At 39.1% G+C, this 15,291-nt stretch overlaps 1 protein-coding gene across 1 annotated transcript in view; it reads right to left on the bottom strand.

Annotated features, from left to right (window-relative positions):
• The window catches only part of GATB (glutamyl-tRNA amidotransferase subunit B), a 46,780-nt gene that overhangs the window by 9,279 nt on the left and 22,210 nt on the right, over positions 1–15,291 (bottom strand). Inside the window, exons 7-11 of the mRNA XM_081959241.1 lie at positions 13,184–13,268; positions 11,946–11,990; positions 8,385–8,574; positions 1,364–1,497; positions 266–344 (exon numbers count right to left, since the gene is read on the bottom strand). Of these exons, the coding sequence (XP_081815367.1) occupies positions 266–344; positions 1,364–1,497; positions 8,385–8,574; positions 11,946–11,990; positions 13,184–13,268 (533 nt within the window). The remainder of the gene's footprint in view (positions 1–265; positions 345–1,363; positions 1,498–8,384; positions 8,575–11,945; positions 11,991–13,183; positions 13,269–15,291) is intronic.

The following is a 15,291-nucleotide window of genomic DNA, read 5'->3' as shown; positions in this document are numbered from 1 at the left end:
ATACGCAGAACCTTCTGCACATGCGCTGAGCGTCTGTGATGATGTCTGGGCAAGTGGGCGGTGCCTCCCGCCACCGCCACTATTGATGCACCTGAACCAGGTCGAACCAGCAGAGTACCACCTCTGATATAAGTTTTGTGGAAATAGCAGAAACCTATCCTTTTGGGTTGTTTTAAGTTGAGTCAGAATTATAAATTATGCAACTGATTGAAATACACTTTGACATAAAGAAGCCCTATTGGAAAATAATATTCCAAAGAAATACCTGTTTGGCTGCTGAAGTTGAAATTTTTCTACTTGATACCAGGTCCAGCAGTTCAGCCAAAAGAACAGGAGTGACTGGACTAAACCATAAAGCAAATAAAACAAATTAGAAATGATATAACCTTCTTGATTCAGCGGGCTCATAAAATATTTTGCGTCACACACTCAAAAAGTATTGTTGCTATGGAGTGCTTGCTGCTGGAAGGGGATGTGGCAGTTCCCAAAAGTAAATTACCAGAAGGCTAATGAATGTGTTTGCCTTGTTCCACTTTTTCAACTTCACTTTTCCAGAATTCAACTGCCAATTTATTTCTGTATTCTTTTTTGTCTGAACATTTCTTTATGCAAATTCTACCCTCATTCACCCCCCCCCCAAAAAAATATCGAGAGTAGCCATATAAGTTGCCTTAAGAAAAGTGGCCTGACAGTTTCATACAAAAGGCCACAGTTAGTCCTGAAAATCCATGACCATAGAAAGTCTCAGAAATACAAGTTCAGATTCAAAGTACTTTGCTTATATTACACATTAAGCTTTTATCAAACATGCCCTAATCCAGCTTTCGTCTTGCATTTAACAAGTCAGCATTGGCAATAGGTTTGGTGGTGTATCTCATTTGAAACAATGCACTGATAACTGATACCTGCATTCTAATATACTGTAAGTGCGTATGGATAGCTGTTCGTAAAACAATATTCTTCAGATGTTCAAGTTATAACTCTCATGTTGGCAAGCAGCCATGCTAGCTGCAGATATTGGAAAATGAGCTCTTCTCATCTGAAAAGCACCAAATTGAGAACAGGCTCTTATGGATATTCCTTATTTTACATTTTGTTCCTTTCTTTTCTTCCTACCTTGATAATGAGAGATTGTACTTCCCTAGGGGGTGGATCTTCTCTTCCTTAGCAAATGTTTAGGATAAGTCTACTCTAACAAAACAAATATTCAGGTGAAAAACTGAATCCTGCAGATTGCTGTAATAGCCCATTCACAGAATCCTTTATTTATATGCCCGTTATGGCAGAAGATGCTATTCGTTTGAAAAAGTAATTATTGGCATAGAAGATCTGTTTGACCAAAATGAAAAATCTAAAACCTCACCTTTCTTTTACAGTAATGTTGTATAATTTTAGGTAACAGAGAAAATTATTTATAACCCAGCCAATCACTTTTTTGGGATTCATTTCTGTCGCATTCACAACGCTTTCAAAAAAATCCATTAAGCCATCTTCATTCTGTTAAGAAAGAAAATGTATTTAAACATAGCAAGCGAATCAATTTTCCCATGAACAAACCGTATCTTCAGATTTGAACTCATCCGTTGTGTGATACACTCAATCTTTTGACTGTTTCATAATTCCCAGCAGTTCAAGAAACTATGTATTAACTAGTTCCAAAAAAGCCATGGCAGGAATCTTCGATGAAGCTGTTTGGTTTAGAAAAGATCAGATTCTGGGCCAATCATGCTGATGTTATCTAGATAATATTTTCATTAATTCACTTCTAAATGGAGATGATTAACACGGGTATGGAATTGATTATAATTCTATGGCTTCCATGATGCAGATTTCTACAAGTAGCTGACTAAAATGTAGAAACAGGGAAGTACAAGAGCAGCTAATCAATCAATATTGTTTCCTGCCCAGAGAAATTTCCTTTCTCTGAAAAATATACAGTAAGTTCTGGTACATTCTGAGGGAAAGAGCCACAAGAAAAAGCTATATGGGTACTGTATCAAGATCTCCACAGCCTCCAAACATGGGAAAAGTAACACGAGGACATCATTTAATTGGCAAAGGATAGAGATGTATAGCTAAATATCATCAGCATAGTAATGATATTTACCTCCTTGAAACCATGTAGATGTTAACAGGAGTGAGTGGAATTTAGGGCCCTGAGAAACCCAACAAAGTAGGGATTTGGTATTAGATCAGTCCTACTCCCAATTGTAACTGGAACTGAAAAAAAATAAGAACTTTTTCAATATTGATTTCCTCCCACCCCCCACTGCAAACTTCTGAAGTTGTTTCAGAACAATACCATAAGCAAAGATACCCCAAAATGCTGACAGATCAAGGAGGCCAGGATAGATATACTACCATCCTCCTAGCCCCAGTAATAGTCACAAACAAGTGCAACCTGTACAGCAGTGGTGGGATATGACTGGTATGGGCATACCGGTGCCTGCTGGGAGCACCAGATACTGTTCCAGTACAGTGCTCCAGAGGAAGCACTTCTTACCTGTATTTGAGCTGTTCGGAGCTTTTGCGCATGGAGCGTACGGCACCTGCGCAATGCTCCGTTGCCCAGCTGGAGAGTTGCGGAGGCGTTGCGGAGGGTCACGGGCAATAAGTACACATGCATGCGCTGTGCATGTGTGTGCGCGTGCTGCATGCGTTCATGTGGTGGATGCCTGGCCCCATTGCACCATACTGGTTGCAACGAGATCCGGAACCCATCACTGCTGTATAGGTAGTCCTCGACTTACAACAGTTCACTAAGTGGCCATTCAAAGTTATCACGGTACTGAAAAAAATGACTTATGACCACTTTTCATAGTTACAATCTTTGCAGCATCCCCCTGATCACATGGTCAATTTTGGATGGTTGGCAACTGGTTCATATTTATGATCGTTGCAGTGTCCCAAGGTCCCCTTTTGCGACCTTCTGATAAGCAAAGTCAATAGGGAAGCCAGATTCACTTAACAACCAGGCTACTAACTTATCAACTTCAATGATTCACTTAACAACTGTAGCAAGAATGGTCATAAAATCGGGCAAAATTCACTTAACAAATGTTTAACTTAACAACAGAAATTTTGGACTCAATTGTGGTCGTAAGTTAAAGACTACTTGTACTATATTTCAGTATTAAACTCCCATGTTCTAAATGTTATACATTATGAATTAAAATATGCACTTGTATCTATCTAGAGAGAACAACAAAGTACATAATGTGCCAATTAGCTTTGCTGGAGCTTACGGTATATCTGTTATAAAAATACACTAAGCCATATGCAAATATTTATAATAAAAAAGAGTACATAAATATATGTACATTTATATATATTTAAATTAAAGGTTGATAATAGGGCCTGGGTGAAACTACCATATGTAATGTCTGGTTAAAACTTAATTTCCTGTCACAAGACCCCACTGATATTGGGAACGGGATATGACTATACAAGAAATAAAGACTAATTCATGTGTGCAGACAGTTGACCAATATAGAATTCCTGCAAGCATCATTCAGCATACACTCCCCCTCATTTTCAGAAGTTTTTATTCTTTCTTATTTTTTTAAATTATTTTATTTCTCCCAGAATTCCCCAGCCAGCTAGGGGGGAACCCAGAAGCCAGCGGTGCGGGGGACGGGACCGAAAGCAGAACGAAAGGGTACCCTACCATTCTCACCCAACAAGATATTACAAAGAAAACGAGCAATAATAGGAAGAGAGTGAAAAACACTTTCAAACAAAGACATAGAAAGGGAGATATAGCACCCAACTCGTAAACTTTTGGTATCTACCTTTAGAACAAGATAAAATTAGCCCTATCCTTTCTTATTTTGATGTGCTTAGGAGTTCCAAGACAAAGTAATTCTTAAAGGCAGATATTACAAGATTCTTTATAATAAAATATTCTGATGTGGGGACAGGGATTAGAAACACAGGCATTGCTATCTGTATATGGATAGCCATACAACTTTGCTAGACTCCTTGATGTGAAAAATTCTGAATGTCCCAGATAGTATTCATTTGAAACATTTACAGCAAGGTTTCAAAAATCACCAGGAAATTATCAGAATTCTGTCTGACAACATGCCAAATATCAAGATCATTTTAGAAAATATAGTTTAAAAATATTTAAGGATCTCATATATACCATATCATATTAAATTCATTGAAGCCTAAAATGGCATCTTCTTAAATTTGAATAAGGAACTCAAATAAAATATCTCATTATTGAACAAGTTCTGACTTTAAATATTTTAGAATTTCAAATTTTAGAATTCTAGTACATTGGACTACTATTTTAGTTTTAACTATTATTTTCATTAAGGGATTTTATAGATATAATAATTTATCAATGGGGTATTCTAACTTTTGGAGATGTTAACATTATGCTTTCAATGTATTAAATATGAATGAATATAACTTATTGAGTAAATATTTCCTGAACTAAGTATTTTATTTCTATTTTCCTTTGTGTGTCTGCTCCCTATCATCTCACTATCAGCATGTACTTTTATTTTATTTATGCCATTCAATACCTACTTTTCTTTGGCATTTATAATTTTAGAAATAAAAGTGACCAAAATAAAAGCCAAATGTATAAATCTGCTTTTGGGTTTATTACATTTTTGAAGACAAATCACGTTTTGGGATTTTGTAATGTTTTAGTACAAATCACGTTTTCTTTTACATTTAAAGAAGGTGGGCTGATGCAAGTAGAAACTTGTGGATACTTCTCAAACATGAATTTTATTTAAAAATGTTATGTTCAGTAAACTGGCAAAATATAAATCTTTTTTTACTATCAAGAAAATTATGCACTAAATTTATGCTGGTGTGGACACATATTTGTCAGGGGAAATTTCACCCTGAGCTAATGAGGTGTGGACTGTCGGCTTTCCTAAAAAGTATATCTTCAGAAAAAGCGAAAATAAGACCCGATAACATGTTCTAATTAAAACAAGCTTTAATATAAATAAAATAAAATAAACAAATCTATCTAATTGTTACATTCTGGCAAGAGCAATTGTCGCCCACCTTCTTGGCAGACGAACAGAAGAACAAAAGTTCAGAAGTCTCTGGAATGTGTGATGTATTAAGAAACGTGTTAAGAAGCATGAGCAGTAAATCATTGCTGATAAGGCCTATGACCTGCGCAGTAAATATTCAGTTCAGCTAGCAAACAATTAACGCAGTGACAATATTTACCTATCTACTCTGGTCACTTAATTCCCTTGACAAATATATACACACACACATTCTCTCTGTCTCATATCTATCTTCCTTCATTCGTTCCTTCCTACCTACCTACCTACCTAACCTACACTATATTGCCAAAAGTATTCGCTCACCTGCCTTTACTCACATATGAACTTGCTGTAAGTGACATCCCATTCCTAATCCATAGGGTTCAATAGGATGTCGGTCCACCCTTTGCAGCTATAACAGCTTCATCTCTTCTGGGAAGGCTGTCCACAAGGTTTAGGAGTGTGTTTATGGGAATTTTTGACCATTTTTCCAGAAGCACATTTGTGAGGTCACACACTGATGTTGGACTAGTTTACGTGGCCTATCACTCCGTGGCTGAGTTGCTGTCGTTCCCAAACACTTCCATATTCTTATAATACAGCTGACAGTTGACTGTGGAATATTTAGGAGCGAGGAAATTTCACGACTGGATTTGTTGCACAGGTGGCATCCAATCACAGTTCCACGCTGGAATTCATTGAGCTCCTGAGAGCGACCCATTCTTTCACAAATGTTTGTAAAAACAGTCTGCATGCCTAGGTACTTGATTTTATACACCTGTGGCCATGGAAGTGATTGGAACACCTGATTCTGATCATTTGGATGGGTGAGTGAATACTTTTTTTGGCAATATAGCGTATCTACCTACAATTAGTTCCTGGCAAGCTTAATGAACATTTAACAGTGGCACTGAAAAAAGTGACTTACAAACAGTCCTCAAACATACGACTGTAGCAGCATCCCTTTGATCACGTGGTCAAAATTTGGGTGCTTGGCAACTAGCATGTATTTATGATGGCTTCAGTGTCCTTCCCAGCCAGCTTCCAACAAGCCAAGTCAATTGGGGAAGCCAGATTCGCTTAATGATTGTATGATTCACTTAACAACTGCAATGATATGCTTACAATCATGGCAAAAATGGTCATAAAACTGGGCACACCACTTATGTTTACACCACCGTTTCGTTTATTATAGACTTGCTGGATATAGTATGTACCGTAATTAATTAACACAAGTATTTATGTATTGCCCTAATTTCAAGGACTTGTTAACTTTTCTAATTATGCTGATGTTTAAAAACGCTATAAACAACATGGGACATGATGGGGAAGAAAGACCCGTTGTGCTGATTGCAATTAGGGTGATCTAGTGGAATGTTAATATTATATTCTTTGAAATCTATCAAAGCATGAATGCAGCACCAAATGTAATAAGCAAAGGGTGTGTGTGTGTGTGTGCGCGCTCACGCGCGGGCGCATATGTATGTATGTATGTATGTATGTATGTATTTGTGTTGCAACCCTTGGTATACCCAAATATGGGAGGAAGCTCACTACTCCCTCTTTCTGTCCTTCGGCTCATCACAGAAAACCATCCAGGCAGAAACCCATATTTTTATTTTTAATGTTGCCTTTTTATATTTGTGTTGTATTTGTGCTGATAAATAAATAAAGTTGTAACACAAATACATACCTATTTCCCTGGCTCAGCTCATAAAAGGAGGAGAGCCTGTGGCGTAGTGGCTAAGACTCCTGCCTAATATGTAATACAGCCCAGGCTCAAATCCCAGTAAGGGTATGGCTAGCTGATGAGAGCTAAATAGCTTGAAATGGATCTATACTAGTCTCCCTTTATTTATCAGCACAAATACAACACACACACACACACACACACATATATGCTGGTCTTGTTGTATTTGGGTGTTTTCCCGTGTAAGATTGAGATTGTCTTGGCAAACGTTTCGGCGATGTCTCACTCGCCATCTTCAGGCTGGTATTTTCGGCTTAAAGCGTGGTCAGAGCTGCCGTCTTTCTATAAGTCTTGGTGTGTGTGTGTGGAGTGCTGGCTTTCATTCAGTAAGTGGATTGATAGGCTGTGTGGTTGTATCATGATTGGTAGATTGGTGCTGATTGGTGCTGGCTGTGTGTCCGTTGTTTTGTGTTGTAATGGCCTGGGTGGTAGGTGGGGCTCATTTGTTGACTAGGGCTGGTTTCCAGATGTCTGGTAGGCGGGAGGTATCATCACGTTTATTCATGTTGTGCTGGGACGATACCTCACATCAGCCTATCAATCCACTTACTGAAACAAAGCCAGCACTCCACACACCCCCACCAAGATTTATAGAAAAATGGCAGCTCCGACCACCCTTTAAGCCGAAAACACCAGCCTGAAGATGGCGAGTTTAGAAAAGCACACAAGTCAGATGAATTTAGATTATCTGGATATCTCGGTGTATCAAGACAATTGGGGGTGGGGGCGTTCTTATACCTAAATGTAGACAGAATGGATGACAAAGACCTATTTTTTGTATTATAAATATAAGATTTCAAAAGAAATCTGAAACCTATCAGAGACAGGTTTACATTATGAGATTTAAAAAATGTGCTATGAAGCCCTGAAAAATTTACACTCTGTGTGAAGTAGAGGAGAGGGGTAAGGGAAGACAAGAGGAATAGGAGAGAGAGTGGGGGGGGGGAGAGAAAGGAGGAGTGAAAAGGGGAGAGAGGAGAAGGAGAGAGGAAGGGGAAGCAGAGAAGGGTGACAGAGGGAAGAAAGGAAGTAGGGAGGGGGAGGAGAGAAGGAAAAGAAAGTGATGGATAAAGTACAAATATGGTGTATGGAGAGCAGAAGAGCCAATAATTGTTTTTGGGAGTAGATAGTAAGATGAATTTATGTAAACATTGAATAATATAATACGATGTTGTCTATGTAATAATATATATGTGAATATATGTTATGAAAATGTATGTATATATATATATATATATATATATATAATGTTGTATTTGTGCTGATAAATAAATAAAGGGAGACTAGTATAGATCTATTTCAAGCTATTTAGCTCTCATCAGCTAGCCATACCTTTACTGGGATTTGAAACTGGGCTGTATTACATATTAGGCAGGAGTCTTAGCCACTAAGCCATAGGCTCACCTCCTTATCAGCTAAGCCAGGGAAATAGGTATGTATTTGTGTTACAACCCCTGGTATGCCCAAATATGGGAGGGAGCTCACTACTCCCCCCTTTGTGTCCTTCGGCTCATTACAGAAGACATACATACATACATACATACATACATACATATATATAAAAAACTTACACTCTTTAATTTACTTAATCATTTGATCAATAGAGTTACCTGTAAGATAAAGGTGTGTTGAGTCTGAATCCCATAACGTTCAATAAACTTTGCTCTCTTGACACAGGGAAGGTCTGGAAGTGTCTCATGAATCGAATCAATATTTATCACTTGCTGGTCACTTATATGAGTGGGCAAGGATTTAGTGTCATAAAGAATCAATGGAGGAAGATTTGGCTCGGGCATGAACCTTGAAGAAAACAACAACAACAACAAATACCATTTATTTTGATTTTTAAAAAATTAAATGTGCTACATACAAAAGCACATGGTTGAGGGTCTACATAAAAACTAACTGGCAATACAACCAAGCACACACACAAGGAAGTCAAGGCTGAGAATAATCCTCTGAGCAGAGACACATAAACCCCAATTTATAAGGTGTAATTGTCTTCTGAAAGTCATTAGCTTTTAAATGACTGCCATTCAGAGTCAGATATTGTGGTTTGCCAGTGGCCAGGGGAGCTAGTAGCAGACTCAGACAGTGAGGAGGTTGGGGAAGAACATGGGCCAGTCCTAGAGTCTGGGGAAGACTCTGATGAAGGCTCTGCATCAGAGGCAGGGATGGGGCAAGGGTTGTCTGACAGCTATCAGCTGCCTTCAGGGTCGGAGATCAATGGGGCAGAAGAACAGCTGGGATCTCACCAGAACAGTTCCAGTCTGAAACTGGGGAGGAGCCACAAGGGCCCGATGACATCATAAGTGTAGGCTCAGTTTACACTGAGCCTACACTGAAAAAGGCGAGATCTGCTACCAACTAGAGGAAAAGAAAAAGATTATCCAAGAGTTTTATGATCAATTATATAAAGAAAACCGAGACTATACAAAGGAAGGAATATTACAGTATTTGGAAAAGTCAGATCTGCCAAAGGTACCAGAGGAGATTAAGGACATGTTCAATGAAGACACTAAAACATCAGAGATAACCGAGGCCATACAAAGACAAAAGAATAATAAAGCTGCAGGGCCGGATGGGTTGCCAGCGGAAATTTATAAAGAATTCCAGGATATACTTGTCCCAACGTTGTTGGAAGTCTACAACGCTGTGTTGAAAGAGGAGAAGACACCATTATCATGGACGGAGGCTAACATTGTACTATTACCTAAGGCGGACACAGACCAGGTGCTTATACAAAACTACAGACCAATATCACTGCTAAAGGCAGATTACAAAATCTTTGCCTCAATAATAGCAGAAAGGCTGAAAAAATTTCTTACATCGTTCATCCATACAGATCAAAACAGATTCCTCCCCAAAAGACAAATTAAAAACAATATGAGAATTATGTTGGACATTCTTGAATATTATGAAGTGCACAATGATAAACAGGTTGCACTAATCTTTCTCGATGCCCAAAAGGCATTTGATAATGTCAACTGGGAATTTTTGCACCAACAATTAGAATATATGGATTGTGGGGATAAATTTATAAACACGATCAGAGCAATTTATACAAACCAAAAAGCCAAAGTAATAATCAATGGTGAACTAACACAAAGTATTGTAATCCAGAAGGGAACAAGACAAGGTTGCCCCCTATCCCCCCTGTTGTTTATACTAACCCTAGAAGTACTAGCCAGGAATATACGTAAGGAGATACAGATAAAGGGACTAGAAATTAAAAAGGAGCAATTTAAGTTACAGGCCTTTGCGGACGATCTAGTGTTTGTGTTAGAAGATCCTATGAAGTCTGGTACGAAATTCGTTGAACTTTTCGCGCCTAAAAATGGCCGCCGCAACAGCGAGGAGCTGGGCGGAGAGGAGAGCGGCAGCCAGGATCAATCCGGGCCGCTCGTGGCTCCGCGGTGGCTGAGGGGTGGAAAAAAACGCAGGGGAGTCAAAAAAACGAAAAAACTAGGCCGGAAAATAACAACCGGGGAGGGAACCGAGCCAAAAACAAAGAAAAAAACCCCTCGCCGCTGTTGCCGCGCTCTGGGAGCAAGCGGCAAGTTTCCAAGCCTGCACGAGTGCGAGGCTGTGGAGAAAAAACCTCCCCCACACACGCTTACCTCCTGGCCTCCGAGATAGCTGATGTTGATTGCAGAAGAATAAAAGGCAAGGAGAAAAGTTCGTTTTGAAGAGGAAAAGGTTTTCCAAAAATTTAGGAGAGTCCAAGCCAAGGATTAATAGCCTGAACTCAAATATGCATCCGATCTGGGCAGTGAGGAAATTAATTCTGGCAGTAATCACACGAGGAGGTGTGGTTAAAGGGAGAAAAAAAGTTCCTCAGTATCCAGGGCAACCAGACTGAATTAACCCATTGCTTGGACTCTCCAAGCGGTGCACAGGAAAACAGACTGATCAAAGTGCTGTATAGATTTTTGTTGGAATATAAACTAGAGGAAGAACATGTCAAAGAAACCAGGGTCGCCTGGGCGAAAAATTTTGGTTACAATGTGGAATTGGCTAAGTGGGAAAAACTTTGAATGCTTAATCAGAAACTAACATTGGCTACGGCGTATAAAGAAAACCTTTACAAGATGTTCTACAGATGGCATCTCCCGCCAGCCCGGCTTTCTAAAATGTTCAAAAATCTGGCCCCAAATTGTTGGAAGTGTAAAAAAACACCAGGCACTTTCTACCATATGTGGTGGACGTGCAATGAGGCAAAAAAATATTGGAAAATGATCCAATTATGGTTAGAACAAATGGTGGGAGAACAAATTATGTTTAAACCAGAAACTTTTCTCCTAGGCATAATACCGGAGGGGTTTAAGAAAGATACACTCTATCTAATTATACATATACTGACTGCAGCGCGCATAACCTATGCACAGCATTGGAAAAAAGAAAATACACTATCAGAGCTAGATATAATCAGAAAAGTGTTGGCCTGTGCAGAAGCAGATAGGCTCACTTTGGAACATAAAATAAAGGGGAATCAGAATATTTTGAGGTATGGAATAGATTTCATGACTGGTATAAGTTAAGATGACAAGACTGGAACAAATGTATATATTGTGATCGAACAGAAGGACAGACAATGTATTAAGTAGAATAACTGTTAATGGTTGAAACTAGCTGTACATAATGTGAATATATGATCACCCCGACTCCGCGGCATTGCATTGTTTTAAATGTAAAAACAAATATATATATATATATATATATATATATATATATATATATATATATATATATATATATATATATATATATATATATATATATATATATATATATATATATATATATATATATATATATATATATATATATATATATATATATATATATATATATATATATGAGGTCTGTGGTAAATTCCCCCTTGAAAGACTGTTTGCAGGGACTTTGCTATATATATAGATATATAGATATCTGTAAAGTGTTTAGAAAGTTATGTCAGGAAAATAAAGTGGGACTTCAGAAAATTGAGTAGAAGAATATTTGCAAGCAGGAAGCTGCTGCTTATTTTCAAATCTGACCCTTTTCTTCAAACATTCAATCCCCAGGAGGTATTTAAGGTGAAGAAAGGAATTGAATGGGTGGGAAAATCATAACTCATCAATCTCATCACATATATTTTCCTGAATGCAACAAAACCTAAATGAAATTACCGATAATCCTGTTTTCCTTCTTTGTCCCTCATTGGCACAGTGCATCTATAAAAGCAGAAAAGAAAGAGGCAATTATAAGAACTGGATTTAGCAAACCCAATAGTTACTTAAGTGATTCTACCTCACGTTAAGAGCTTTCACATATTCTTATCAAAATGGTTAATATCATGTGACCTAGATCTGCCAATGGATGGTTTTATTTTACCATATAATCCTAAAAGTCATGAGTTGACTCTTTAAAGGTCACAGCAACTAATTGTAAATGAATATGTTGTGCTTACTTTGTGATTTCTATCTTCTTTTGTCTCTAGATGGAAGAAGATACAAACCATCATATTCATTTACAATTCTTCTATAAAGGCATGGTGGTGGAGCGGCTTAAGGATGCTGGATCTGCTGACCAGAAATAGTCAACTCTCTGGCGGTTTGAGCCCTGGTAGCCCTGTGGGATGGAGTGAGTTCCTGTCACTCACCTCTGGCTTCTGCCCTATCCATCCAGCAATTTGAAAGCGGGATTATTGGGATAATAGATAAATGAGTACCACACCAGTGGGAAAGGTTAACTGTGTAAGGAGAATGAGAGCCGGCGCTGAGCCTGCCCAGACTTGAGACGAGATTGGCAGGAGAGGCCCTGGTAGGTATCATCAACCCAACCGCTGCTACCCAGCTGGTGCAAGCCAGGTCGCGCCCCCATGGCACACTGAGGAGAAGCGTACAAGCACGAAACTGAACAAACTAGCAATTCAATCGCCAGGACTATTCTGTAATGTAAGAGTGTTGATCTCCCTGACAAATGTATGCCATATGACCTGAGTAAAAGACAACGTTGGTATACCATAACTCAAATTTAAAGCGCTAACATTGAGATAGCATGTTAATTTAAATACGAAACATCTTAGCTTAAGTAGTAGAATATTTAATTTTCAATGCTGTGGCAAAACTTGCAATATATGTGAGCAGCCAAACTCCAGAGGTGCAGCATATGCCTAAAGACAGGCTACCACATGATGAAACCGTATAGAGTACTTTAAAATGGTTTCCCAAGAGGATCGTAAGTCCAAAATTTGTATCAACAGGCAAAAGGTACACATTTTTAAGAAGCAGTGCTGAGTAGCTAATAATTACGCTTCTGCTTTCAGATGACATTGTAATTTTCTTTTGGTTTCTTCTATGTATTGATGGTTGTGGTAAATTAAAAATAATCCCCACAAAAACCAAAATGGAAGGAAACCTCTTACCCAAGTTTAAAATCAAAGGCTCTAGTTTCATTTAGAATGGTCCCTCCATTCTCCAGCTCTTCAATCTGCCTGTGTATTTCATAGTCTTGAAGAAATAAACAAACAGTCTAGGTCATCTGTTGCATACGCATTTTCTCTATTTCTCTATCAGCCCAAACAGAAATGATCTTTAAGCCTTGATTATTAGCAAGAGAGATACTGCATATTTTAAGAGCCAAATGCTGTGAGATATATGTATCAGCAACATTTAGGGAATTTCATTTTGAATATACTATAACCCCATTCTTTAATTCCTCCATCGTATGGATTTATTTCTTAGGCTTTTATTTGGCAATTCTGTGTGTCTATGTGTAAGATACTTCCACCTCTCTCTCCTGCTTGTTTTGGGTCACCACAGGTCAGTTCGCCCCTTCCTCCCTTTTTATTTTATTGTCAGTTGAATCTTCCCCCATCCAATCTTTTTCTTTCTTTTTGACCGGGGGAATTAGGACGGAGGAATCTCTATCTTGTCTTTGGCTGAAGCTGAGGACATGTCTTCTTTCTTTCTGGCTTCTCTATATGCTCCTGTTGTGGTCTGCCAGTGGACAGCGGAGCGGGCAGCACATTCGGAGAGTGAGGAGGTTGGGGAGGAACATGGGCCAGTCCTGGAGTCTGGGGAAGGCTCTGATGAGGGCTCTACGTCAGAGGCAGAGAGGGGGCCAGAGCCGTATGCCAGTTACCAGCTGCCTTCAGAGTCAGACATCAGTGAAGCAGACAAACAGCTGGAGCCTGTTCCCAGTGTGCACATGCACAGAGTTGCCAGACGAAGGGAACAGCTAAAGAACAGAGGTTGACTTGGGAGTGAGGCCACAGGTGGACGATGACTGGCCCCTCCCAGAGGAAATAAAAGAGGAGCGAAAGGGGAGCGGAGTTTGCAGGAGACAATTAGTTCGCTTAATTTGTTCATGACTCTCCGAGACTCCTTGCCAAGTTTTGCAGATATCGGTCTGCCAGCTGTCCAAGCCAGATAAGGTCTGGAACTGTAAATCCTCCTTAGAAAGACTTTGCTGGATATGAATGAGCAGAATTCACAGTAAATTAATAAAAGAGTTTTTTTGTCGGGACAAGGAGTTTGCTTCATGCTCTTGGGAAGCCTAGGTCAGAACAGCTTCTCTCCTGACTCTAGACAGCAGGCAACAGAAAAGAATTCCCATTTTTTCTATGTGCTGCATCTTCTATGCTCTTTGTTGGGAGCTCTCCCACACATTTGTGCTTCTCAGTTCCTCTGCTTCCTCTAACAATTCTCTTCTCCTACAGAGTCAGAAATACTAGCAGGTATTGAAGCATGATTATGCAACCAGTTAGTGAACTTTGGCAATGAAAGATATTGCAGGCAGCATTATTGAAGGAAGATGTGGCGGACTTTGTAATTAAAGAAAATAAACTTGGCATTGAGCGTCTTCATTGTTTAGAAGAGAGAAATCGGGTAGAAAGCCAGAGTGGGTTCCAATGGCAGTGGGGATGGGGCTAACAATGAAAACCAGCAGAAATTGTATTTGTTTGTTTGTGTTCTGTGCTGTCCATCTCACAAACCAGCAATTCTGGGCAGCATAGAAATTAGGAATCTAGAATGCTTATAGAAAGTTGTTCTTATTTTGGGGGGAACATGGTATGTACAGAAGGAACACCTGCAGTGGATTGGAAAAGTTTAGATGCTGAAAATCCAAGCTTTGTTTCTACAGCCTGATGAAGAATTTCCCCTTTCCTCCTGTGAACAGAAGAGAGGTGAAATCTTTTGGCAGGAAGGAGCAACTTGCTACGTTCTTTGCTGGCTTCCCCACTGACTTTCTGGAGAAGTTGGCAGAGAAAATTGCAAATGGCGATCCCATGATTGTGGGGGGTTTGGCAACCAGTGTAAGCGTGACCAAGTTGCCAATAACCCAGGTTGTCATCATGTGACTGTGCAGAGAAGGACAGCACAATATTTTTATGATGGTCAGAAGGGTTTTAAACAATTGGTCATAAGTCAAGGACTACCTTTTAATGTAAATTATTTGTACATTCTACATCAACAAGACAGAGATGGAAAATCATATATGTAGTTTAAAGACTTAATAGATGTGTATCAA

Source organism: Natrix helvetica, assembly GCF_964273705.1.
Source record: "Natrix helvetica genome assembly, chromosome: 7".
NCBI lineage: Eukaryota > Metazoa > Chordata > Lepidosauria > Squamata > Natricidae > Natrix > Natrix helvetica.
The sequence above is the reverse complement of the archived record's forward strand: the minus strand, read 5'-3'. Positions and strand labels throughout refer to the sequence as shown.